General features: G+C 42.7%; 1 protein-coding gene across 1 annotated transcript in view; it reads right to left on the bottom strand.

Moving 5' to 3' along the window:
* CNTNAP2 (contactin associated protein 2) overlaps positions 1-24,534 on the bottom strand; it is a 2,336,063-nt gene that overhangs the window by 266,273 nt on the left and 2,045,256 nt on the right. The window contains exon 17 of the mRNA XM_069588655.1: positions 20,041-20,211. Within this exon, the coding sequence (XP_069444756.1) occupies positions 20,041-20,211 (171 nt within the window). The remainder of the gene's footprint in view (positions 1-20,040; positions 20,212-24,534) is intronic.

Genomic DNA, 24,534 nt, shown 5'->3' with positions numbered 1-24,534 from the left:
CTGCCTCCATAAGGAAGCTGAGTCTGTAAGATGTTCACATCCAGTTATAACTAACCAGTGAGCTTCTATTTTTCTAACTCTGCTCTACCACTTTTCATATCATGCAGGAAATAAACCCTACTAATCCTTACTAGAGTCTTAGTTTGTGAGTATGGAAATTTCTAGAGCCAAATATGCATATTCACACCCAAAATCTCAGTGTTAAACACATCTGAACATGAACACTGGCAAGGAAAAAAATTATTTGAAGCCTTTTGGAAATTCTTCAAGGAAATGCCTGGAGCTTAAGAATCAATGCGCTGAACTAATTTTTAAACCTCTGGTATCTTGATAACCTCCTGAGTATGACAGATCTTTCTCTTTATGTATTTTGGCCTTTAAGCCTTTTATTATGGTTAAAAAATAACTTCACAAACAAAGGCATCCGTAGAGAAAAGGAAGCAGAAGGGAGTTACCATTGGCCATGCAAAAACAGAGAGCTGTCTTTAAAATGCAAAGCCTTTCTAATTTTAGCTTTCTCCATGCATTTAACTAACTTCTGAGGATACCTTCTTGAATATTAATGGACCTATATTATATAAAAAGGAAAAAGACAAAAAGCTTTCCAAAAGGACATGTGGCTTGAAACAGCCCCTATCCTCAGTAAGGGACATGTAGTCAGGGTTTAAATACCCCCATGTTTGGAATTATCAGGGACTTGTCTGCTGGGCAGAGAGTGCCAGTTTGGAAGGATAAATGGAAGTCCCAGATGGTGATGGTGGGGAGAGAATATTTGTGATGAAAGGAAATGTAGAAGCTGCAGGAGAGAAACCACAAAACTGGATGCCTAAAGAGTCTCCGGAGATGGACAGGAGAGTGGATCAAAGAGGGGATGGATGTCAAAGAAGCTTCTCTCTTGATCAAGATCAAGTTGTGCAGCAAAATGGAAACCATTCACCGGGGGAAATGTGCCTTTGTGGAGGACCAGGGGTGATTTATGGGGCTGGTTTCAGGTGATGTCAGAGAGAGTAGGTTTACTGAGATATGTGGTGATGGAGAGTTCAAAAAGAACGGAATGTGGGATGTGATGGCCAACAAAGGTAATACAACTGGATGCAAAAACAGCTTGAATCAGAAAGAAGTTCACAGGCGTTAACATGGACCAAGCTGAAGCTTACAAGGAGATAACATGCCAGTCAATTAATCAATTATAAATGACTGAGCTATGGATGCCTATGTTTCTGTGGACGCGTCATGTTGCTGTACAGTCACTCAGTCGCGTCCAACTCTTTGTAACCTCATGAACTGCAACAAACCAGGCTTCTCTGTCCTTCACTATCTCCTGGAGTTTTCTCAAACTCAAGTTCATTGACTCAGTGATGCCATCCAACCATCTTATCCTCTGTCGTCCCCTTCTCCTCCTGCCCTCAATCTTTTCCAGCATCAAGGTCTTTTCCAATGAGTTGACTCTTCACATCAAGTGGTCAAAGTATTAGAGCTTGAGCTTTAGCATCAGTCCTTCCAATGAATATTCAGGGTTGATTTCCTTTAGGATGGACTGGTTGGATCTCCTTGCAGTCCAAGGGACTCTCAAGAGCCTTCTCCAACACCACAGTTCAAAAGCATCAGTTCTTTGGTGCTCAGTCTTCTTTATGGTCCAATTCTCATATCCATACATGACTACTGGAAAAATCATAGGTCTGACTATAAGAATCATTGTTGGCAAAGTAATGTTTCTGCTTTTTAATATTCTATCTAGGTTTGTCATAACTTTTCTTCTAAGGAGCAAGGACACATCATGAGTAAAAGCCAAAGGCAAGATCCAAGGAGAAAAGGATGAGCCTTTGCAAGGTGCATGCCTGCTGATGAGAGCTGTGAACAAGCCTATCATAAGGAAAACAGACTGCTTCCTGGTTGCCATGGGCTGAGTTTCAGCATAGACTATAGGTCACATCACGGACACTGTTTCTATCTCTTTGTTCTATAACAAATTGTTTCCTATCGAGCAGATTCTTTCAATGCCAGCTTTGTATGACTTCAGACAAGACCTCTCTAATGAGGGGGAAAAGTGCCACATGAAAATTCTGTATTTTACATGCTATAAACTCATAATGCAAAACAGAGATTTATTCTGTTTTCCACAACAACACCAGATGCTCTTCAACTATAGTGTTTGGAATAGCAGGCAAATAATGGAGAAAAAGTGAAACCATGCCACAGGGTCAGCAGAGAGAGATGACAGGAGGGGAGAATCACTTTCTTTCTACTTAACAACTTTCTTGAAATGTGAAAAACTTCTTTAAATGTGCCTTGAAATCTTTGTGAAAGACCTAAATTATCTTAACAGTTTTCCTCTAGCTACAATTACTTAAATTTGTTCTTATCTTCTATTTAGTAATGAATATTACTAAATGAACATTAGAAATGAGGAATCTTAGGGTTAAACATTAAAAATACAGTATCTTAGAATATCAAGGTTGAGAGCATCCTAGGAGAAATGCCCAATTAACATTGTAGAAGAGTCCAATAGACCCCAAGGTCATGTATTTCCGCCTCTGAAAAATGACAGGACAACACTTCACAGTATCGCCAGTGCTTGGGCCAACCAGTTTCTACCCGAACAAAGCATCCCATGAAAATGGATAATGTTAAATAACAAAAGTGATTCACCATCAGGTACTCTTTCTTTTCTCTTATTTCTGGTCATAATAGCTAAAAAAGACAACTTTCTTAATCAGTCTACATAAACAAATATTTTGCCTTCCAAAATCACTGCAGATGGTGACTGCAGCCATGAAATTAAAAGACGCTTGGAAGGCGTCTTTTCATTCCTTGGAAGGAAAGTTATGATCAACCTAGATAGCATATTTAAAAGCAGAGACATTACTTTGCAAACAAATGTCCATCTAGTCAAGACTATGGTTTTTCCAGTGGTCATGTATGGATGTGAGAGTTGGACTGTGAAGAAAGCTGAGTGCAAAAGAGTTGATGCTTTTGAACTGTGGTGTTGGAGAAGACTCTTGAGAGTCCCTTGGACTGCAAGGAGGTCCAGCCAGTCCGTCCTAAAGGAGATCAGTCCTGGGTGTTCATGGGAAGGACTGATGCTGAAGCTGAAACTCCAATACTTTGGACATGTCATGCTAAGAGTTGACTCATTGGAAAAGACTCTGATGCTGGGAGGGATTGGGGGCAGGAGGAGAAGGGGACGACAGAGGATGAGATGGCTGGATGGCATCACTGACTCAATGGACATGAGTTTGGGTAAACTCCGGGAGTTGGTGATGGACAGGGAGGCCTGGTGTGCTATGATTCATGGGGTTGCAAAGAGTCAGACACGACTGAGCGACTGAACTGAACTGAAACACTGCACCAAAGCAGCAAAGAATTGATGCTTTTGAACTGTGGTGTTGGAGAAGACTTTTGAGAGTCCCTTGGACTGCAAGGATTCAACCAGTCCATCCTAAAGGAGATCAGTTCTGGGTGTTCATTGGAAGGACTGATGCTGAAGCTGAAACTCCAATACTATGGCCATCTGATGCGAAGAGCTGACTCATTGGAAAAGACCCTGACACTGGGAAAGATTGAAGGCAGGAGAAGGGGATGACAGAGGATGAGATGGGTGGCGTCACTGACTCAATGGACACGAGTCTGAGTAAGCTCCAGGAGTTGGTGAAGGACAGGGAGGCCTGGTGTGCTGCAGTCCATGGGGTCACAAAGAGTCAGACACGACTGAGCGACTGAACTGACTGACTGAAAGACTGTACATATAAAACATGTGAGAACATTTTCAGGGGCCAATTTGTACAAAGTTCAGACAACCATGTTTCCTTTTCTCTTGATTTGATTAAGGAATAGATCATTCTGTCTCAAGAGCTCTTTATGAGAGAACAATTGTGGGTGGGTTTGAGCTACTTGCCAGCCTCTGCCTCAGTTGGTCTGAAAACAGAGTGAGTGGATGGAAGAGCCTTGGGAATAGGTCATCCTTTAGGAGGGCAGCCCTGCAGGGCACATCCTTGTGTGGCTTTCCTGAATGAGGTCTTCCACATCCATCATTCCAGCCTGCCCTGCTGCTCCGTGCTGGGTGTGTGAGCAAGACTGAAATAGCCACAGTGAACTACACACTCTACATACTGGTATGATGGTTTGAGGATTAGTAATAGGAAGCCAGTAGATCATATTGTGTGAAAATCTGTCTTCTAAAAGTGAAGCTCAACAATAGAGGATAATTAGCTAAATGGAGAAATTGGCAATTGAGGCACCATGTTTCCCAGTTCTTTTTTTTTAAGCCTTGCCCCCATTTGTTGATGTAGTAATCTTAATTGTCATCTCTTGATGCTGATATGACCAGATGTAGGAGGCTGATGGACCATAAAACAAAGCCCTGAAGATCTCAGATAAACACTCTACCAGCCAATAAGAATGCTTTTGTGTTATGTTCTGTAGGCTATATAACAAAACATTGCTTTCTTGTTTTGTTTTGTAAATATAAAATTATGGTCAAAATTATACATGCTCTCTTGGGAGTGCTGATAGTCTCTGCCCTCAGGTGGAAAAACAATCACTATGGCAGAGTTTAAAAAACAGATGACATTGGAGTTGATGTTTGGCAAAAAACATCACAATACTACAAAGTAATTATCCTCCAATTAAAATAAATAAACTAATTTTAAAAAAACAACAACAAGGTCCTACTGTATAGCACAGTATCTTGTAATAAATTATAACAGGAAATAAAAAGACATGGAAATGGGTTTCTAAAATGCTGTTACTTGAAACAAATATGTTACAAACAGTATGTACTATTATGATTGCCTTTTTGTAAAAAATTATATATAAGCACATAGAAAAATGTGTGGAAATGTGAACATCAAAAGAGTGGTGTTACATATGTCAGAATTTGAGAGTATTGTTGATTTTGGGGGGTTATTCTTTTTGCTTTTCTGGATTTTTAAATCATTCAACAGTAAACAAATACTGTGTAATTTTTAAAAGCTACAATCTGATCTTTTTTCACTGTTTTTGCAAAGGTTGGTGACATTTTAAGCTATTCTATTCTATAATTGCAGCCAGTATTTACTCAGAGAGATTAATAAAAATGCAAAGAAACAAATTTCATTTAAATACAGAAAATTAGAGGGATTTTAAAACTAGATTGAAACATTCTTCCTTACTTCTTTCCTATTCTTCAGAGTTCTGAGAAGATTCTTTAAAAAAGAGAGTGGTCAAACTGTACCATAAAATAATTTTGAACAAGACGTGAGCTTTTTTTCCACATTAAAAATGGTCCAAATAATAAGGGCATGCTATTTCTCAAAGAGGAATCCTCACAGGTCTGGAGTGCCAGCATGCTCAGATGTTTAAACTAATGCCTACAGGAGTCAGAATGCAAGAAGAGCATATTCAGTGTTATAATTACACTTGACAGATATACACTGTTTCTATTATTCATTGGGTCTGGTTGCACTTACCCAGAAAGACCCTGTAGAATACTAAATATCAACCCTCTCCATGAGAAGTCATTTGGCATTCTCTTCAGTTCTCAGCAGAAGAATCAAATTCAGAGGTGCAGAAAACCAAATCTGATCATTTTAATACTATCCACAAAGGCAAGTAAAATGAGTCATTTCCTAAGAGGCTTTAGGTCCATCCAGCTAGCCTTCTTTCGTCTAACTCTTAACATGGATGCGCGGAGGATCATTACTTGAACGAGAAGTGTCTTCTAACCATTTACTGGGCTTTTGCTATTTTCTTTTCAGTTCCTCAAATGCTCCATGATCTTTCTCTTTATCTGCTTACTCTCTGGAAAAAATGCCTTTATCTCATTTATTTGCCCGTCACCCGTCAAGGCAAATCAAATGTTGTATCTTCTGGAAACCTACCTTGACATCTTTAGACAAGGTGAAAGCTTACTCCTTCTCAGGCCATAGTGCCTGTGACTGCTAACCTCTCATGAAACATTTTCTCCTTCCCACGAGACCCTTGAAAAACTGCCATGCATCTGGGAGCAGCATTTCCTGGACAAGGAGGTGGAGCCACATGTCTAGTTACCACCAACAGAACAGGAATGAAAGGAGTGTGTGTCTTTTCTGCACCAGTGTGGGTACGAGGAGAGAATTCTTCTCCAGCTCCCTTCCTCTCTCTGCCAACTGGCTTAGAAACGCCCAGGCTCTAGGAGATGGTGGAATCACAGCACAAAAGGAGGCTTCACTGTGTGGAAGGACTTCATGGAACAAAGCCTGCAGATGGCACTGCCGTAATGTCATGGAAACACGGGGTTTTATTTGTTACAGCAGCTTAACTTAGTCTTAAACAAGAATATTTCTTATTCCTAGGTCTCTTATGACCTTATCACATGTAAAATATTTATTCATAAGATTAAAAACTATAACCAAAGGATCTTCTCTTTCAGACCACTGAAATTTTGATGGGATGAAAGGTGTTGTATGGCCCTATTCTAGTTCCAATACCCTGCTCTGTATCAGAACACTGCCATAGTTTAAAAATATATATGTTGTAATATGATATTTGAATGAATTCATGGAATTCTCTGATTCATAAAATGGGCTTTCCTGGCGGCTCAGCAGTTAAGAATCTGTCTGCAATGCAGGAGATGTAGGAGACGCTGGTTTGATTCCTGGGTCGGAAAGATCCCCTGGAGGAGGGCATGGCAACCCACTCCAGTATTCTTGCCTGGAGAATCCCTTGGACAGAGGAACCTGATGGGCTACAGTCCATGGAGTTGCAAAGATTTGGACGTGATTGAGTGACTTAGTGCATGTACGTGAGCACACACACAGATGCAGACACACACATACACACACACACTTCATAAAACTATGATGTTTCAGAGCAAAGAGAAGTGTCTGAGAGTCATACGGAGGTTTTAGATTGTGCGTGCTCAGGATGTCTGAGCCACTTCCTTACTAAACCCACCAAACTTTGCTCCCAAAGAACAGAGAGGCACAGCTGTGTCTTGACTACTATAAAGGTGAACAAAACCTTTTCCTACTTTGAGAAGTTTGTCCAGGACAAGGTCAACATTCATCAATAGGGCAGGAAGTTCCCTTTGCTCCTCAACACTTCTATTCTAAACTGAATGGACTCCAGATCCCAGAAATCTTAAGCTGGCACATGCAGCTCCATTGTAAGCCACTCCTGAAACTCAGACAAACAACAAAGCTCCTTACGGTCAGCAGTGGCATACGAGTGCCATTTACAAGATTAAATCTACAGGAAGATATATTCTAGGTTCTAAATAACAGGCTCAGAAACTCCTATAACACAGTCCCTTTGTAAGTCAGAAAGTACCTAAACTAAAATTTTCTTTTTTTAAAAAAGCATATCACAGAGATAGAAATTAGTCTTTCCTAAAGTATTTAAGCAAAATATATTCCATCTGTGATCCTAGTCCTCTATTAGATTTCATCTAAGCCTTATATTTCTCTCTGTCTCCTCAAAGTTGCTATCTTGATTGCTGTTAAATAGCACCTTAAAATTTGAGCAAAATGTGTCTTGGAGGAGATAAGTCCCTGAACTCTTCATTTGTAAAACACTGCTTTTGTAAGGTTTCCAGCTGACATCCAGTTGGCCAATGTTTTGTCATACAGCTTTAATTTACATTTGTCTGATGACTCGTGAGAGCCTAGAGTTGTGTTTACAGTTGCCTTCAGCCCTTTGAGATTTTTTTGGTTTTGAGCTATTTCCAGTAATCTTCCCCAGTCACTCAATATATTTAAATGAAGCTCTGCTCCCTGGTTTATTGTATCCTTTTTTGCAACTGGCTTTGAATTAATTGGTCCCAAGTGTCGTCCTTAGTTGGATCAATTCTCCAGTGTTTGTAACAAGCACTGACATTGGCACCAACCCTTCCCTCTCGAAGCATTTGTTTTTTTTTTTTTTTTTTACAAAATATCAAGCCTTCGGAGACACTGGTAGCATCTAGAAAGGCAGCTGTCAGGTCTCTAACCTCCTTACAACTCCACACACACATTTCTGCCTCTCTCACTAATCCGCGTGTCTGTTTCTGTCAGGATAACACACTCTTGCTCCCAGCTCTGTCCCAGGGCAGGACGCACGAATCCTAGCTTCTTTAGCTTCCTCTCCTCTTAGGACGTCTGCTCTCTTCCAGCTGCCCACAGGCAGGCTGATTCTAGCAGCTGGCCTTTCTGACACCTTAACATGCCATCTCTTTGAAGGGAAAGGTTTTGTGGACTGTCACACACTATAAATAATGTAGAAAATATTTGAATCAAAGGGAATGAGACAGAGGAGAAATTCCACTCACAAAAAATCTCTACGAAATGTCAGCACTTCCCTAAAGAAATGACGCACAACCCGTTCCTTCAGACAGACTTAGTAAAGATGCTCTCTAATGAGGATGCCTATTTTTCCAGGCAATGCACCAAATTAATTGTTTTATAGAAGTGTTGCTTTTTTTTTTAAAGGAAAATGAAAGACTTCTCTTTTATGTATGTTTTACACTTTAAATTAGGATACAGTAAAAACATCTTTCTTGTGGGCAGGATTTCAGTAGGGAGGTTATCTTCTAGATGCCTCCGAAGTGTGGAGAGAGAAGGGCAGGAACAGAAACTTTGTAGGAACAGGTGACCATATCTGGCTTTGAGGCCTACCCAACTTCTTCCAGAAATTTTCAAATCAGCAGACATGGGTAGATCAGTAACATCTAAGGTAACTTTGGTTATTTTTCACATCAAGAGGACATCCTAAAGTCTATTAACTCCAGGGTACCGACGCCACTGGGGGCTTCCCAGGCGGCACTAGTGGTAAAGAATCCACCTGCCAGTGCAGGAGACGAGAGATGCAGGCTTCATCCCCGAGTCAGGAAGATGCTCTGGAGGAGGGCATGGCAACCCACTGCGGTATTCTCACCTGGAGAATCTCATGGACAGAGGAGCCTGGCGGGCTACAGTCCATGGGGTTGCAAAGAATTGGACACGACTGAAGTGACTTAGCACACACACACCTATGCCATATACTCAAATAACTGTCCCCTTCAGTGAGACTGGCAAAGAAATCTGGGTACATTAAACTTGACAGTGTTACCAGTTATTTGTATATATTTTAATACTTCGAAATGCACATGGCTAATATATTAAATAACTTTAATAGAGCACAAGTTTCATCTTCACTTATATTTCTGAACTGTTTTGGTCCACAACTGAAATTGAAAAGTTGAAACCAGAAACTAGAAACATTTTGTAAACATTAAAAAACTTGACAACAGTGTTTCTATGCAGGTTAAAAAACATTTTATGGTGGTTTTTTTTCTAATGTGTTATAATGAGCAAGTCAGGATCATTTAGAGTCCCAGATCTTTAACACTAATTGAGCTCATAGCTAGACTTGCAAAGAAGTAGAAATACTAAAATTCTTCCTGAATCTATGTTGATAACAAGAAGGGTAGGATAATTAAAAGGAAAAATCCAGGTGCTAACATCTGATCTGTATTACTAAAAACTCACAATATTTATCAAAGAAGAAATACCCTGAATAGTGTCCCCACGGCAGAGACACCAGTAAAGTAGAATTAGACATTCCTCATGTCTACACAAAGGAAGCTCCCTTAATATAACAGGTTGTTCCAGTTCTGGAATAGTGGACCATACATTGCCATTGTTTATTTCCTCTGCAGAATATTTTCTTCTGCCACATTCTCGAGCATGTGTACTGCAGAAACTGGTATCTTGGAAAATGAAGGTTTTTCCTTAATATGTTTCCTGAAGATTAGCAGGACATTGGACTTCTGCTAGCACATTTTGTGGAGATATGCCAGTTACATGCAAATCTGTGTTCCGAATCAACCTTATACCCGGAAAAGCTCAAGCTTTGTCAACAGGTAAGCTTATGCTAAAGTATTGCAATAGTTTCTGGTTGTTGTTGTTGTTGGGTTGCTAAGTCATGTTCGATTCTTTGTGACCCCATGGACTGCAGCACATCGGGCTTCCCTGCCCTTCACTATCTCCCGGAGTTTGGTCAAACTTGTGTCCATAGTGTTGGTGATGCTATCCAACCATCTCATCCTCTGTTGCCCTCTTCTCTTGCCGTCAATCTATTCCATCACCAGGGTCTTTTCCAGAGTCGGCTCTTTGCATCAAGTGGGCAAAGTACTGGAGTTTCAGTTTCAATTCCTGGTTCAGTTTCAGTTGCTGGCTGCTTCTCCTGAATGTTTTCCAGACAGGGGACATCCCCTTCAAAATCCCCCCACTGTGTAAGCTCTTTTAAATCGTTAAACAAAGAATAAAAATGCTATAGTGAAGTGTGAAAGTGTTAATCACTCAATCATGTCTGACTCTCTGTGATCCCTTGTGCTATATAGCCCACCAGGCTCCTCTGTCCCTGGGATTCTCCAGGCAAGAATACTGGAATGGATTGCTATTCCCTCCTCCAGGGCATCTTCCTGACTCAGGGATTGAACTCAGGTCTCCTGTATCGCAGGCAGATTCTTTACCATCTGACCACCAGGGAAGCTCTAAGAAATGCTATGGTCACTGTTTACCATCAAATACTTCTAAACACTTCCTCTGATTACAGTTCACCTTGAGGAAAAACCTACCAATCAGTCACCCAACCCCTTCCCTTGGGGCCCATGTCTTGGGGCCAGGAGGGCAGCTGGGAGCACCCTTGACCTCAGAGCTTCTTCTGTTCTATGGCACCAGAGACTGCACTCAGCAATGCATCCTCCCATGAGACTTCCTCTCCTGTGCTTATCACTGCCATCCTTGAACCCAGGGCCTGCAATGCTTGGATCACAGGCTCCCTGTCCACTGTGCCCTTTGCCATGACTTTCCCTACAGCCTTTTCATGCAACCCAGAAGCCCACGTGCATGGCCAGACGATGCATCGCAGACCTGCTCATCGCCCAAACTGCTTTCTCATGAAATCTTGAATTCCTAAATTTCACCAACCACGATCATCCTGCCACCTTTCCATGTATGTCTGTCACCATTCTGATCCCCACCTCCCTTGAGCGGTGTTGTCCTTTTCCATCTAGATTTTTCTGTGTTTCTCCATTAGCCTAGCACCTCATTCATTGATTTTATTCTTTCAACAGATGCTTACTCAGCACCTGCAATGCGCCAGGCAGTGTTCCGGCCCTGGAGATCCCACCGAGCACAGAGTCCTACAGCCCTCGCTGCACTGGTGAACCACGCACCTCACCTCTGCGGTGCATCCACACCATCTATGACTAGTTTCTGCCTTTGGGATCCAGAGCCAGAAATGTGGGTTGGGCCTCAGTTACAATGGCTTAATCTCCAAAGAACCTTTTCTTCTTCTCCAGGCAGAAGTAATTGTTGTCTCATCTGTGTCACTGCCGTGTATTGCCCTATATTTATTAACATTTCATCTCATCCAAAATACTGTTTTATACTCTAGTCTCTCCCATTAGACTGTATGCAATGGGATGGGAACATTCTTATTCTTTTTGAGGTCCTCTTTGGCACATATGGAGTCCAGTTCAGTTCAGTCACTCAGTCATGTCCGACTCTCCGTGACCCCATGAATCGCAGCATGCCAGGACTCCCTGTCCATCACCAACTCCCAGAGTTCACTCAGACTCACGTCCATCGAGTCTGTGATGCCATCCAGCCATCCCATCCTCAGTCGTCCCCTTCTCCTCCTGCCCTCAATCCCTCCCAGCATCAGAGTCTTTTCCAATGAGTCAACTCTTTAGCACGAGATGGCCAAAGTACTGGAGCTTCAGCTTTAGCATCATTCCTTCCAAAGAACACCCAGGACTGATCTCCTTCACAATGGACTGGTTGGATCTCCTTGCAGTCCAAGGGACTCTCAAGAGTCTTCTCCAACACCACAGTTCAAACGCATCAATTCTTCGGTGCTCAGCTTTCTTCACAGTCCAACTCTCACATCCACATATGACCACTGGAAAAACCATAGCCTTGACTAGACAGACCTTAGTCGACAAAGTAATGTCTCTGCTTTTGAATATGCTATCTAGGTTGATCATAACTTTTCTTCCAAGGAGTAAGCGTCTTTTAATTTCATGGCTGCAGTCACCATCTGCAGTGATTTTGGAGCCCCCCAAAATAAAGTCTGACACTGTTTCCACTGTTTCCCCATCTATTTGCCTTGAAGTGATGGGACCAGACGCCATGATCTTCGTTTTCTGAATGTTGAGCTTTAAGCCAACTTTTTTCACTCTCCACTTTTACTTTCATCAAGAGGCTTTTTAGCTCCTCTTCACTTTCTGCCATAAGGGTGGTGTCATCTGTATATCTGAGGTTATTGATATTTCTCCCGGCAATCTTGATTCCAGCTGTGCTTCTTCCAGCCCAGCGTTTCTCATGATGTACTCTGCATAGAAGTTAAATAAGCAGGGTGACAATATACAGCCTTGATGTTCTCCTTTTATATTTTGGAACCAGTCTGTTGTTCCATGTCCAGTTCTAGCTGTTGCTTCCTGACCTGCATACAAATTTCTCAAGAGGCAGATTAGGTGGTCTGGTATTCCCATCTCTTTCAGAATTTTCCACAGTTTATTGTGATCCACACAGTCAAAGGCTTTGGCATAGTCAATAAAGCAGAAGTAGATGTTTTTCTGGGACTCTCTTGCTTTTTCCATGATCCAGCAGATGTTGGCAATTTGATCTCTGGTTCCTCTGCCTTTTCTAAAACCAGCTTGAACATCAGGAAGTTCACGGTTCACGTATTGCTGAAGCCTGGCTTGGAGAATTTTGAGCATTACTTTACTAGCATGTGAGATGAGTGCAATTGTGCAGTAGTTTGAGCATTCTTTGGCATTGCCTTTCTTTGGGATTGGAATGAAAACTGACCTCTTCCAGTCCTGTGGCCACTGCTGGGTTTTCCAAATTTGCTGGCATATTGAGTGCAGCACTTTCACAGCATCATCTTTCAGGATTTGAAACAGCTCAACTGGAATTCCATCACCTCCACTAGCTTTGTTCGTAGTGATGCTTTCTAAGGCCCACTTGACTTCACATTCCAGGATGTCTGGCTGTAGGTGAGTGATCATATCATCATGATTATCTTGGTCATGAAAATCTTTTTTGTACAGTTCTTCTGGTATTCTTTCCATCTCTTCTTAATATCTTCTGCTTCTGTTAGGTCCATACCCTTTCTGTCCTTTATCGAGCCCATCTTTGCATCAAATGTTCCCTTGGTATCTCTAATTTTCTTGAAGAGATCTCTAGTCTTTCCCATTCTGTTGTTTTCCGCTATTTCTTTGCACTGATCACTGAAGAAGGCTTTCTTATCTCTTCTTGCTATTCTTTGGAACTCTGCATTCAGATGCTTATATCTGTCCTTTTCTCTTTTGCTTTTTGCTTCTCTTATTTTCACAGCTATTTGTAAGGCCTCCCCAGATAGCCATTTTGCTTTTTTGCATTTCTTTTCCATGGGGATGGTCTTGATCCCTGTCTTCTGTACAATGGCATGAACCTCCATCCATAGTTCATCAGGCACTCTATCTATCAGATCTAGGCCCTTAAATCAATTTCTCACTTCTACTGTATAATCATAAGGGATTTTATTTAGGTCATACCTGAATGGTCTAGCAGTTTTCCCTATTTTCTTCAATTTGAGTCTGAATTTGATAATAAGGAATTCATGATCTGAGCCACAGTCAGCTCCTGGTCTTGTTTTTGCTGCCTGTATAGAGCTTCTCCATCTTTGGCTGCAAAGAATATAATCAGTCTGATTTCAGGGTTGACCATCTGGTGATGTCCATGTGTAGAGTCTTCTCTTGTGTTGTTGGAAGAGGGTGTTTTCCATGACCAGTGCATTTTTTTTGGCAAAACTCTATTAGTCTTTGCCCTGCTTCATTCCATATTCTAAGGCCAAATTTGCCTGTTACTCCAGGTGTTTCTTGACTTCCTACTTTTGCATTCCAGTCCCCTATAATGAAAAGGACATATTTTTTGTGTGTTAGTTCTAAAAGGTCTTGTAGGTCTTCATAGAACCATTCAACTTCAGCTTCTTCAGCATTACTGGTTGGGGCATAGACTAAGATTACTGTAATATTGAATGGTTTGCCTTGGAAATTAACAGAGATCATTCTGTCATTTTTGAGATTGCATCCAAGTATGCATTTTGGACTCTTTTGTTGTCCATGATGGCTATTCCATTTCTTCTGAGAGATTCCTGCCCACAGTACTAGATATAATGGTCATCTGAGTTAAATTCACCCATTCCAGTCCATTTTAGTTCGCTGATTCCTAAAAATGTTAGTACCTATCAAAGTTTTAGAGTAGTGCATGGCACTACAAAGTTCATAATAAAAGTTAGGCATCCATACAGCAGTCAGTGTGCTTGTCTCCTTTAGTAGGTGAGGGCCTTGGGTTCTCTTGTCTTCACCTTGGGACCTCCAGGATCCACCCTAGTGCCCCTGACACAGCAGGTGCTCAGTGAGAGGTCACCTGGTGATGGGACCATGGTCAAGGTCAAGATGGGAGCGTCTTGGCCAGAAAAGGGATGTAGGGAAGTCAAGTTGTTCCCGATGGGGAACTCTGGAAAAATAATGGAAATGTCTGTGGTTGTTAGCGAATATTTTCTAAAGCACGGCTCCTCGGCCATCTCAAAAATAACCGACAAAAAATAAGCAAACAAACAACAGAATCAAAAGTAACTCCTGGTTTGGAAATGGACTGGCTTGTCTCTCTTCTTTCCATCAGTCCCTTCGGATGTTCTAATTCTACATGTCACTCATTCTCACTTCCCAGGGGACTTCACTGCTTCCACCAGTCCCTTTCTCTCCCACATCTCTAACTTCTTTTTTCTTTCCTGAATTCTCTTTAATACACACGGTACTCAAGTCCCTCCCCACAAGAACAATGAAGAAAACCACCATCTCTTGATCTCTGTATCCACCTCCGCTCACCACAGACGCGGCCTCACATTTCGACAGTGACCTCTACATGTGAAAGGTGAAGAGCCCCTTCCGTTCTTCCTTTCATGATCTCTCAGTTCAGTGCCATCAGGCACTTTTTTTGTTCTTGAAATTCTTTCTATGTTTGGCCCCTGGGATATCACCGTCTTCCCACTTCTCTGCCAGGCGTCTACAAGCTCCTTTTCTTCCTTCTATCTTTTAAGTGTGGTTTTCACCCTTGGGCACCCGGTTTCTCTCTCTGTGCATTTGTTCTGGGCAATCTCATCCATGCTGAGGCACCCATGCTGATTTCCTGATGATTCTCTAAGTGACGCTGCTGCTCACGTTGCCTGCTTGTAGCTCAGAGTGCTCTGTCTGGCTTTAGACTTGAATAGACGGCACCCTCTACATGTGTCCACTTGGAGAGACAGTCCTTGATCCTGTGGGCCCTCAAACTCCGAACATCCAAAGGCAGTTTTCATTTTGCCCTCCAATGCCGTCATCCTTGGTAAAAGTTGTTCTATCCACACAATCATCAGAACCATCCCAACCAAATGTTGGCTTCATTCTAGAGCCTCCCCTCCCACTTCACTCTCACAACAACTTTGTTAGAACCTGTGGAATCTCTCCCCTAAGCAGCTCTCTCATCTAGGACTCTTCCCTGTCAGCTTGCCCAGCTCCCATTCACTCTGCACCATCTTCGCAGCAGTCCCCGCCACTTCTCTGGCTTTTCCATCTTTCCTCGGGTGAACACAAATCTGATCGCGTTATGGCCCCGCTCCCCATAACTTTCAGGGTCAAGGCAAGCCAGCTCACTCCTTCACAGACAGGTGTTCTCCTTTTAGTCACATTTTTCCTTTCCAGATCTTCCTTCTGCCCCCAACTTCCTCCCCTTCCTGCCTCCTGCTCATCCATCAAAACTTGATTAAAGCATCACATTCCTTGGGAAGCACCTGTCACTCCAGTTGGGTTTAAATGCCCCCTCGGTGCGCTTAGCCATCTCTCTCAACATCTGTTCCGGGAGGTGGTGTGGTTTGGTGTTAACAGCAACAGACTCAGAACAGACAAAAAATGTTTGGGGTTAAGCACCAGCTCTGTCATATCCCCTCTGTGTGACCTTGACCAGGCAACTTACATCCTGTGCCTCGGTTTCCTCATTTGAAAAACAGAGATGCTAACGGTGGTGCTCCAGCCCAAAGGGTGGTTAGGGAAGTAAGTGAGATGCTCTCTGTAAAGTCCCTGGAAAAGTGCTGGAGACGCAGAGAGTCTGAACAAAGCTGAGCTATTTTTATTGTTATCATAGCTGCTGATTGACTTGGCTGCTTTCCAAAACAAATAGAAAGATCTTTGGAGGGAAAGGCACCATACTTGACTTAACAACGTTTGACCTAGCATAGTATCTGGGACATGGTTGGGACTCAGTAAATACCCACCAAATGAATGAAAAAAATATAGACAGCAAAGAGTGAAATGCAGCCTCATAGTCTTACCTGTAGAGCATGCTAGTGAGTAACATCAGTCTAACTTTACCACATGGGCTTTTTCACTTGCACAGTAAGATGCTGATGGTGTCTCATTAAGTTAGTGCAACTGACTCACTGCTCTGTTTTTTAATTTTTGGCTGTGCTGCGTCTTGATTGCTGCAGGGCTTTTCTCTAGCTGGGGTGAGCGGGGGGCTACTCTCTAGTTGCAGGGCGCAGGCTTCTCATTGCAGTGGCTTCTCTCGTTGCAGAGCATGGGCTCCAGGGCTCAGGGGCTTCAGTCGTTGGGGCTCGTGCGCTCTAGAGCTCAGGCTCAATAGTTCTGGTGCTTGGGCTTGGCTGCCCTGGGGTATGTGGGATCTTCCTGGATCAGGGATTGAACCTGACTCTTCTGCGTTGGCAGGCAGACTCTTTACTGCTGAGCCACCAGGGAAGCCCCTGACTCACTGTTCTTAGAGTCAAGAATTTTCCATTTCTAACAGAGGATACAATGTCATTAATTAACTGAAATGTTATTCTAGAAACCACTGTGTAGACACACTGTGACAAAACTCCTTTGAGACACATGTAGAGAAGAAAAATTCGAATTCCTACCTGAAAGATATTAGAAAGCCTAGCAAATTCAGGGGAAAAAAAGTAGAGACACTCTTTAAAAGTTTGACTTCGGGACCCATTAGGTTAGCAGTGACTCATCAGTGGAAGGGAGAGAGGGGCTTGCAAGAATTCTCCACCTCTCCCATCACCCCACGTATCCTGCACAGAATAGTCTGGAGAAGCGTGATGCATGGGGCAGAAGCAAGCCTCAGTCATGGCCACATTTCCTCATGTTCTTTGTGGAAGCACCACTTCTTGTATACTTTGAAGAAGTTTTGCTCAAACAGACCAACCTGCGTTTCCCTCCCAGTTCCTCCCAAAAGTTCCTTTGAACCTGAATGGAGGTGCTATACAAAGATGGACATTTGGTATCTCTAACACTTAGGATACGTTATAAAAGGTGCTTCCACCTTCAGTAATTATTAGAAGGTCTAGAGAACTCCGAGGAGAGGCCAACCTCTAATCTGTGCCTTGAAAGTCTCACACTTCTTCACCAAAAGTAAACTGGAAGACAGAAAAGAGCCACATGACAAAATGAGGTGATAATCCACCCTCTGTCACGGAGTTTTCATTTCATGGAAAGACTGAGAAGACTTTGAAAACATCTGCGGAGGTTTTTCATAATTAGAAATGAGTGAAATTCGATTATACAGATACTCTAGCAGAAATGCCTGCTCTTTCTATACTTCATTTGTCTTATTTCCAACCCAGGACTGAGTTTACAAAACATGGGGGTATAAAGCAAGGACAGGGCGAACTCAAGTAATTTTATAGAAGCTCATAGAATTACTCAGATATGGGATTGTCAATTTTCCTTTTGTGCCATGAGATATTTCTAAAATACAACCCCACTTTGTGTAAGTCAGAAAATAGTCTGATTCAATTAATTTCTGTGGAAATCCCTTTTAAATAATTCTAGCCCATAATTCATGAAAATAAATGATTTCTATTTGTTTACTTTGTAACTCTAGGGCTAGAATATTCTCAGTCTTCCTTTCAACCAGATCTGGCTCATACTAGATCTGTAATGAGCATTCTCAGAAAGATGATAATTACAGTAACTACTAGACACTGAAATAAATGCTTCATGAGTAGCTATATTCTAGCATCATAACCCCAGCAAATTGTCATCCCCATTTTATAGATTTGCAAATTAGGATTCAAACAGATGAAGCAATTTGCCTGAGGACTTGGAATTCAACCTGAGAATGAAAATTCCAAAGTCCATGCTCTTCTGCCATATCGCCGTCCAGCATTTAACAGAAAGAATCCCATAGGATTTCAGCAGAAACACAGTTGCCTGAGATTCCCTTTCTCAAAGACCATATTGCAAAATTGTAACTACAAAAGGAGGAAAATACACCATCAGCTATTTCTGGAAAATATGTCTGGGATCATCCTCAGACCAGACCCAGTAACACAGGTGCTCAGACACAGAGCACAGGCCAGGAGGAAGGACTCTGATGCGGGGAGGGTGCCGAGATTCCATGCAGGGACCCGGGCCACTGACCCACTTCCCTCCTGGTTCTGGCTGTTCCTGGGTCTGGATAACCAGGCGAGCCCGGCAAATGTGCACCAGACCTGGAAGTTTGTGGACACAGATTCACACCTGTGCCCCGTAGATAAAAGGTCCCCGTACGATGAGACTTACCCTGCTCAGATGCAGTGACCCCCTGCCCTCCACGGGTGGCATCCTCAAATCACACGACCTCTGAGGGTCTTTGGGATCCACAGGGCTGAGCTGAGCCAGGCAGCCTCTGCCCTTGCTGGGATTCTGGTAGTTTCTGCACCCTAGGTGAGAACACCCAGGACTCAAACCTTCAGAGTGTGGGTGGATGTGGAGCCTCTTCTGCAAAGCTGCAGACCCAGGGTTGCACAGCAACACCATTCTGCTGTCTAGGTTGCTTCATCCACTCCCGCAGAAGTTAATTCTGATTTTTCCTATTTTCGTGTGTGTTGTTACCCCAATTCTCTTATTTCTTATTCCTGATCACTTTACCCGATCCTCCATCTACTCTTAACCCTGTCTCCTTAGAAAACAAATACATTCTTCACACCAGTCAGAATGGACATTGTTAAAAGGTCCATGAGTAATACATGCTGGAGAGAGCGTGGAGAAAAGGGAACCCTCCTACACTGTTGGTGGAAAAGTAAACTGGCATAGATACTATGGAGAACAACATGGAATATTGTTCCTTAATATTCCTTAAAAATACTTTCTTAAAAATATTGCTTGAAAAACTAAAAATAGAACTACTACATGACCCTGCAGTCCCACTCCTGGGCATACAGCTCTAATTCGAAAAGCTGCATGCATCCCAGTATTCATAGCAGCACCACTTACAATAGGCGAGATATGGATATAATTTAAATATGCACCAACAGGGGCATGGATAAAGACGATATGGTACATACATACAACAGAATACTACCTAGCCATAAAAAGAGTGGAATAATGCCATTTGCAGCAACATGGTTGGACTTGGAGATGACCATACTACTTGAAGTAAGTAGACAGAGAAAGACAAATATCATACGATATCACTTATAGGTGGGATCTAAAAAAATTACACAAACGAACTTAGTTTACAAAACAGAAATAGACTCACACATGGAAAATAAATTCAGGATTACCAAAGGGGATAGAGAAGGTGGAGGGGCAGAGACAAATTAGGAGTTTGGGATTAACAGATACACATTACCATATATAAAACAGATAAACAATGAGAGCCTACTTTATTGCGCAGGGAACTATACTCAATATCTTGTAATAACTTACAGTGGAAAAGAATCTGAAAAGCTATATATATATATATAAAACTGAATCATTTTGCTGTTACCTGAAACTAACATAACACTGTAAACTGACTAGAGTTCAACAAAAGTACACATTCCCCCCACCCCCACCCCCAGTATCAGGGCAATTTATCCTCTCTGGTCCTCCTAACAGCACTGTGGGAGGCTCTGTCTGTGACTGTATCCTTTGAGCACCTGGGCGCGGGAACCTAGGTCTTTCTCAGGGAGTGCATCTACCTTCTAGTGCCAATTACATAATCGAGGTTAAGACCAGCTTGTAAGTGACAAGAGTAGTTATTCATGAGCTGACAAACAATGGATACTCACATTTCAGTTCGAGTTTGATGAAATCTGTGTTCCCCAGATTTTCAAGAAACACTCCCCGGGGGATTAACGTTTTGAAGTAGAAGGAGATGTCAGCACTGGTCTCTCCTTGGAAAGTGGAGAAATGCAAGTAGGATGATGGGTTTGGGAAAGAGGCCGCATTCCAGTAATCCCCTGTGGAAGGAACAGAGAAGAGGGCAGGGTAATTTACACCCGATCATGGCACTGGTGGAAACGAGAGCCGCTTCCCGAGTTTTAATACAATCCCACTGACAGTAGCCCTTGCTTCCACTCTTCCTGCTGAATGACACTGCACAAAGTCCCCACAAACGTGGCTTCAACTTTCCAAAAGTTATATGTGTATCTGTATATAAAATATTTGACTAAGGATGGATAAATCCTTCTGAGAGGTGTCCTCTCAGGAGTACATGTCAGAGGAGGAGAAAATGGAGGGACGCCCCTGGTTTCACGTGGTGGGTGGGTGTGGCTGTTTTGAATTCAGGTTTATGTTTTTTTTTTTTTCATTTTTGATGTGGACCATTTTTAAAGCCTTTATTGAATTTGTTACAATATTGCTTGTGCTTTATGATTTGTTTTTTTTTGGCCGTGAGGCATGTGGGATCTTAGCTTGCTGACCAGGGATTGAACCTGCACCCCTGGCATTGGAAGGTGAAGTCTTAACCACTGGACCACCAGAGAAGTCTCCAGGCTTATGTTTGATGCAAGAAGCATCTGGACTCGACCGAGAAGGATGGACTAGGAAGGGGTCTTTGGTATCCTGCTCCTGCTTCTCATCTGTCTTTGTCTTGAAATAAGCAATGCTCGCTTCAAGCCAGCAGCTGCTCCAACCCTGGGGCAGGTGAAGCAGAAATACAACCATGGGGACTGTGGAAGCCTGGCTGAGCAACAAGCTAGGGAAAAAGGTAGGATGACCTGGCCAGTCATCTCTCCACCCCTCCTGCTCCAAGCCCCACAGGCGAGTTGCTGTAAAGGGAGGGTCCCCTCCCCAGCCTCTTCCTCCCTGGGGACTCCATGGGACACTCTGACCTGTGGCTGTTTTGTGGGGTTGGGAATGCTGAGCTGAGCGCATTTAAGGGCTTACAATCAGCCCCTGTCCTTGAACTCATGGGGTAGACACAGCTGTACTCACCCCCTCTGCACTCATTGCCTGATAGTAGGCAGTGGCCCCAGGAGAAAGGCAGTTCATGGGACAAGATAAAAGCACTAAACTAGAGGACTGACATTCCATCAAAACAGGTGCACCAAGAATTTAATATGACATCAAGAACAGTGTGCCTGTGTGCTCCGTCGCTCAGTCATGCCCTACTCTACAGACCCCATGGACTGTAGCCCGTCAGGCTCCCCTGTCCCTGGGATTTTTCAGACCCAGAATACTAGGGTGGGTTGTCAGGCCCTCCTCCAGGGGATCTTCCCGACCCAGAGACTGAACCTGTGCTTCCTGTGGCTCCTGTATTGCAGGCGAATTCTTTACTGCTGAGCCGCAAGGGAAGCCCACCAGGGAAACCCACCAAGAGCTGACTCCTGACTTTATCTCCAGGAGAGAAATTCCTTTAGGAAGTGCCCATTTCTAAGTCCATTTGACAGCACAGCTAAGGACTAAAATGCCGGGGGCCAGCGTGAGGAACTCCGCCCATGGCAAAGGTCATGAGGAAGGAGGCTTGGCATACGCAAAGGCGTGATCAAGCCTCAGGAAACCCCCTGGTCCCGAGCATCTAACCCCAAAACCAGAGTCTGTTTTATGCTCTCACCTACACCTCTGACTTTACGGGGGGCTCTCCCCCATCACCATTTCTCTCGGAGAAGGAGTCAATGTGCAGCTCCAAGTCAATAAAAATTCCTGGGCATGACAAGAGTGTTTCAGCTTACGGACTCCTTTATAGGTTATCTAGCCCGCCTGTGTAGGTTAGTCCGGCCACATGTGATTGTTTACAGCCTCCCAACCTGAGAGGCACAAGATGTTTTAGACTTACTAAAGGCAAATTCTTTTGGGGAGTTAGAAATTATTAGTATAGTGGGTTGGTTAGGAATTATATTGGTGAAGGGTTTTTTCATTTGTTGTGCCAATAATTGCTACTCATTCCCTGCCCTGGATGTGACAAGGGTGTTTCAGGTCAAACCTCTCTGCTGACAGACTAGCTTGTGTGATAGGATTATCCATACTCCTGCCACTACACACATGATTGTTTACTACCTCTCAACCATAAACAGCACAGAGAGTTTTGGAGTATTTTGAGAGTCTTAATTAGCATAGGGCTTTTCTCATTGTTGAGTCAATGATTGCCACCAGGCCTCCATATCCTTAGGCACCTGGGAATATATTAATCAATGTATTTGGAATATAGAAAAGGAAATATAGTAGTTTTTAAGGTTAGCAATACTAGACTTTTTGAGTTAATGAATTTTCTCTTTTGTAATAGATCACTGTACTTTGTTATAAATCACTGTGTCCTTACTATGTCAAAATGTCACTTGTAAAAATGTATCACTATCTTAAGACTAAACAGATCTTAAGGGGAACATTGGTGAAAGGATTTTCATTTGTTGGGTTGATGTTTGCTGCTAAATCTCCATATTCCCTGCCCTTATAATGAATATAACTAGCATATAGGAGAAATAAGTATTAACCTTTAAGCATATAGGAGAAATAAGTATTAACCTTTAAGATTAATCATGTTAACCTTGGGTTAAATAAATTCCTTTCTTGATTGTAACTTGCTACACCCTCACCCTATAGGAATACAACTTTATTTGGAAGGTGGTGCCTGGTTTAAGAAAAAACACCCTTGGAAAAAATAAGTTTTTTGGTTATCAGAAAGAAAGGGTCATAAAATGTCAGCAGGTCTCATGGCCAGAAGATGATGTAAAACCCCTAAGACCTTTTTTTTAATACATTTATGTGAAGCACCTGATTTTGATAAAGGTCAGGACTGCTGACCCCCGCGTGACTCTGTATTCATCCCTATATGTAACAAAAGGTATATAAGAAAACCTGAAAAATAAAGAAATGGGATCAGTTTCCAGAAAGACTGATTTCCCCATGTCATTTCTTTCTTGCTCCCCATTTTTTCTGGCTGAATTCCCATCTGGAGCATGGATGCTATTCCATGTAAACCAAGTTATTCAGCATCTTTTTCTCCACTAATTCTCTACTACACTATCCGTTTCTAATCTCTCTATATATCTGTAATTAAATATGTATTTTTCCAAGGATGCCGACTCCGTCCCCACCTTCAAATCACCCTGGATCTACCGGGGCTGGACCCTGGCACTAAAATACATGAATATGCTTTAAAACAGTTACTAAAGCTTTTACCTTTAGTATTAAACTTATGTTAAAGTCACCAGGTGAGGCCCAAGATGGAGTCACTCTTGCTAACCCCTGGGTCAGTAAACCAGCACTTAACAGCCTCTGGGCTCAGCTCGCCCGGAGAAGGAAGGTCCAGGCTACCCCAGCAGCACTGGCCTGCTCAGCTAAGGGTCCCTGATACTTTAGGCCTTCCCTCTGCTGATGTAAGGGGTGCAGCCCTGCTTCAGCCAATCAGCACACACCCAGTGTAACTTTCTGTTCCTGTTCCCTTTGGTTCATAACACCTCTTGTCTTGCACAGCTCTTCAGCGCTCCTTTCTCTCTGCTAGGCTGGAGGTCGCCTGATTCATGAATCACTGAATAAAAGCCTACTAGATCAGTAAACTGCCTGTGGGAAATTTTAACATCTAAAATATGTATTTTTGGGACTTCCCTGGTGGTCCATGCAGAAGGAAGTGGCAACCCACTCCAGTGTTCTTGCCTGGAGAATCCCATGGACAGAGGAGCCTGGTGGGCTGCTGTCCATGGGGTCACACAGAGTCGGACACAACTGAAGCGACTTAGCAGCAGCTGCTGGTAGTTTAGCGGTTAAGAATCTGCCTGCCAATGCATGCAGGGGACATGAGTTCAATCCCCTGTCCAGAAGGATCCCATATGCTGCAGAGCCACTAACCCCATGTGCCACAACTACTGAGCCCGTGCTCTAGAGCCCATGAGCTACAAGAAAAGACACCACAGATGGAAGCCCACACTTTGTATCCAGAGAAAAGCCCTCGAGCAGCAACAAAGACCCAACACAGCCAAAAATAAATAAATTAATAAGTAAATAAAGAATTTAAAATACAATATATTGTTTTTAAAAATAATTTTTGCCATATCTTTCCTTCAAAGAACACACTGAATCAACTACATTCATTTTGTTAGTTTCTGTCGACTATATTTTTCCCTTCCTTTTATACAAATAGTGCACGTATGCAATAAGTTCAGCTGCTATTCTTAAACAGAATTAACTTTGTTGGTACTGCTGGCGTGCTGCAGTTCTTGGGGTTGCAAAGAGTCGGACACGACTGAGTGACTGAACTGAACTGAATGATTATGCCATAAGTTCAAATTAAGTATATAATGTTGCTATATTATGAGATAATAAAGTGTCTTTATTTAATTAATGTC

This window comes from Ovis canadensis, chromosome 4, assembly GCF_042477335.2.
Source record: "Ovis canadensis isolate MfBH-ARS-UI-01 breed Bighorn chromosome 4, ARS-UI_OviCan_v2, whole genome shotgun sequence".
NCBI classification, from domain to species: Eukaryota; Metazoa; Chordata; class Mammalia; order Artiodactyla; family Bovidae; genus Ovis; species Ovis canadensis.
The sequence above is the reverse complement of the archived record's forward strand: the minus strand, read 5'-3'. Positions and strand labels throughout refer to the sequence as shown.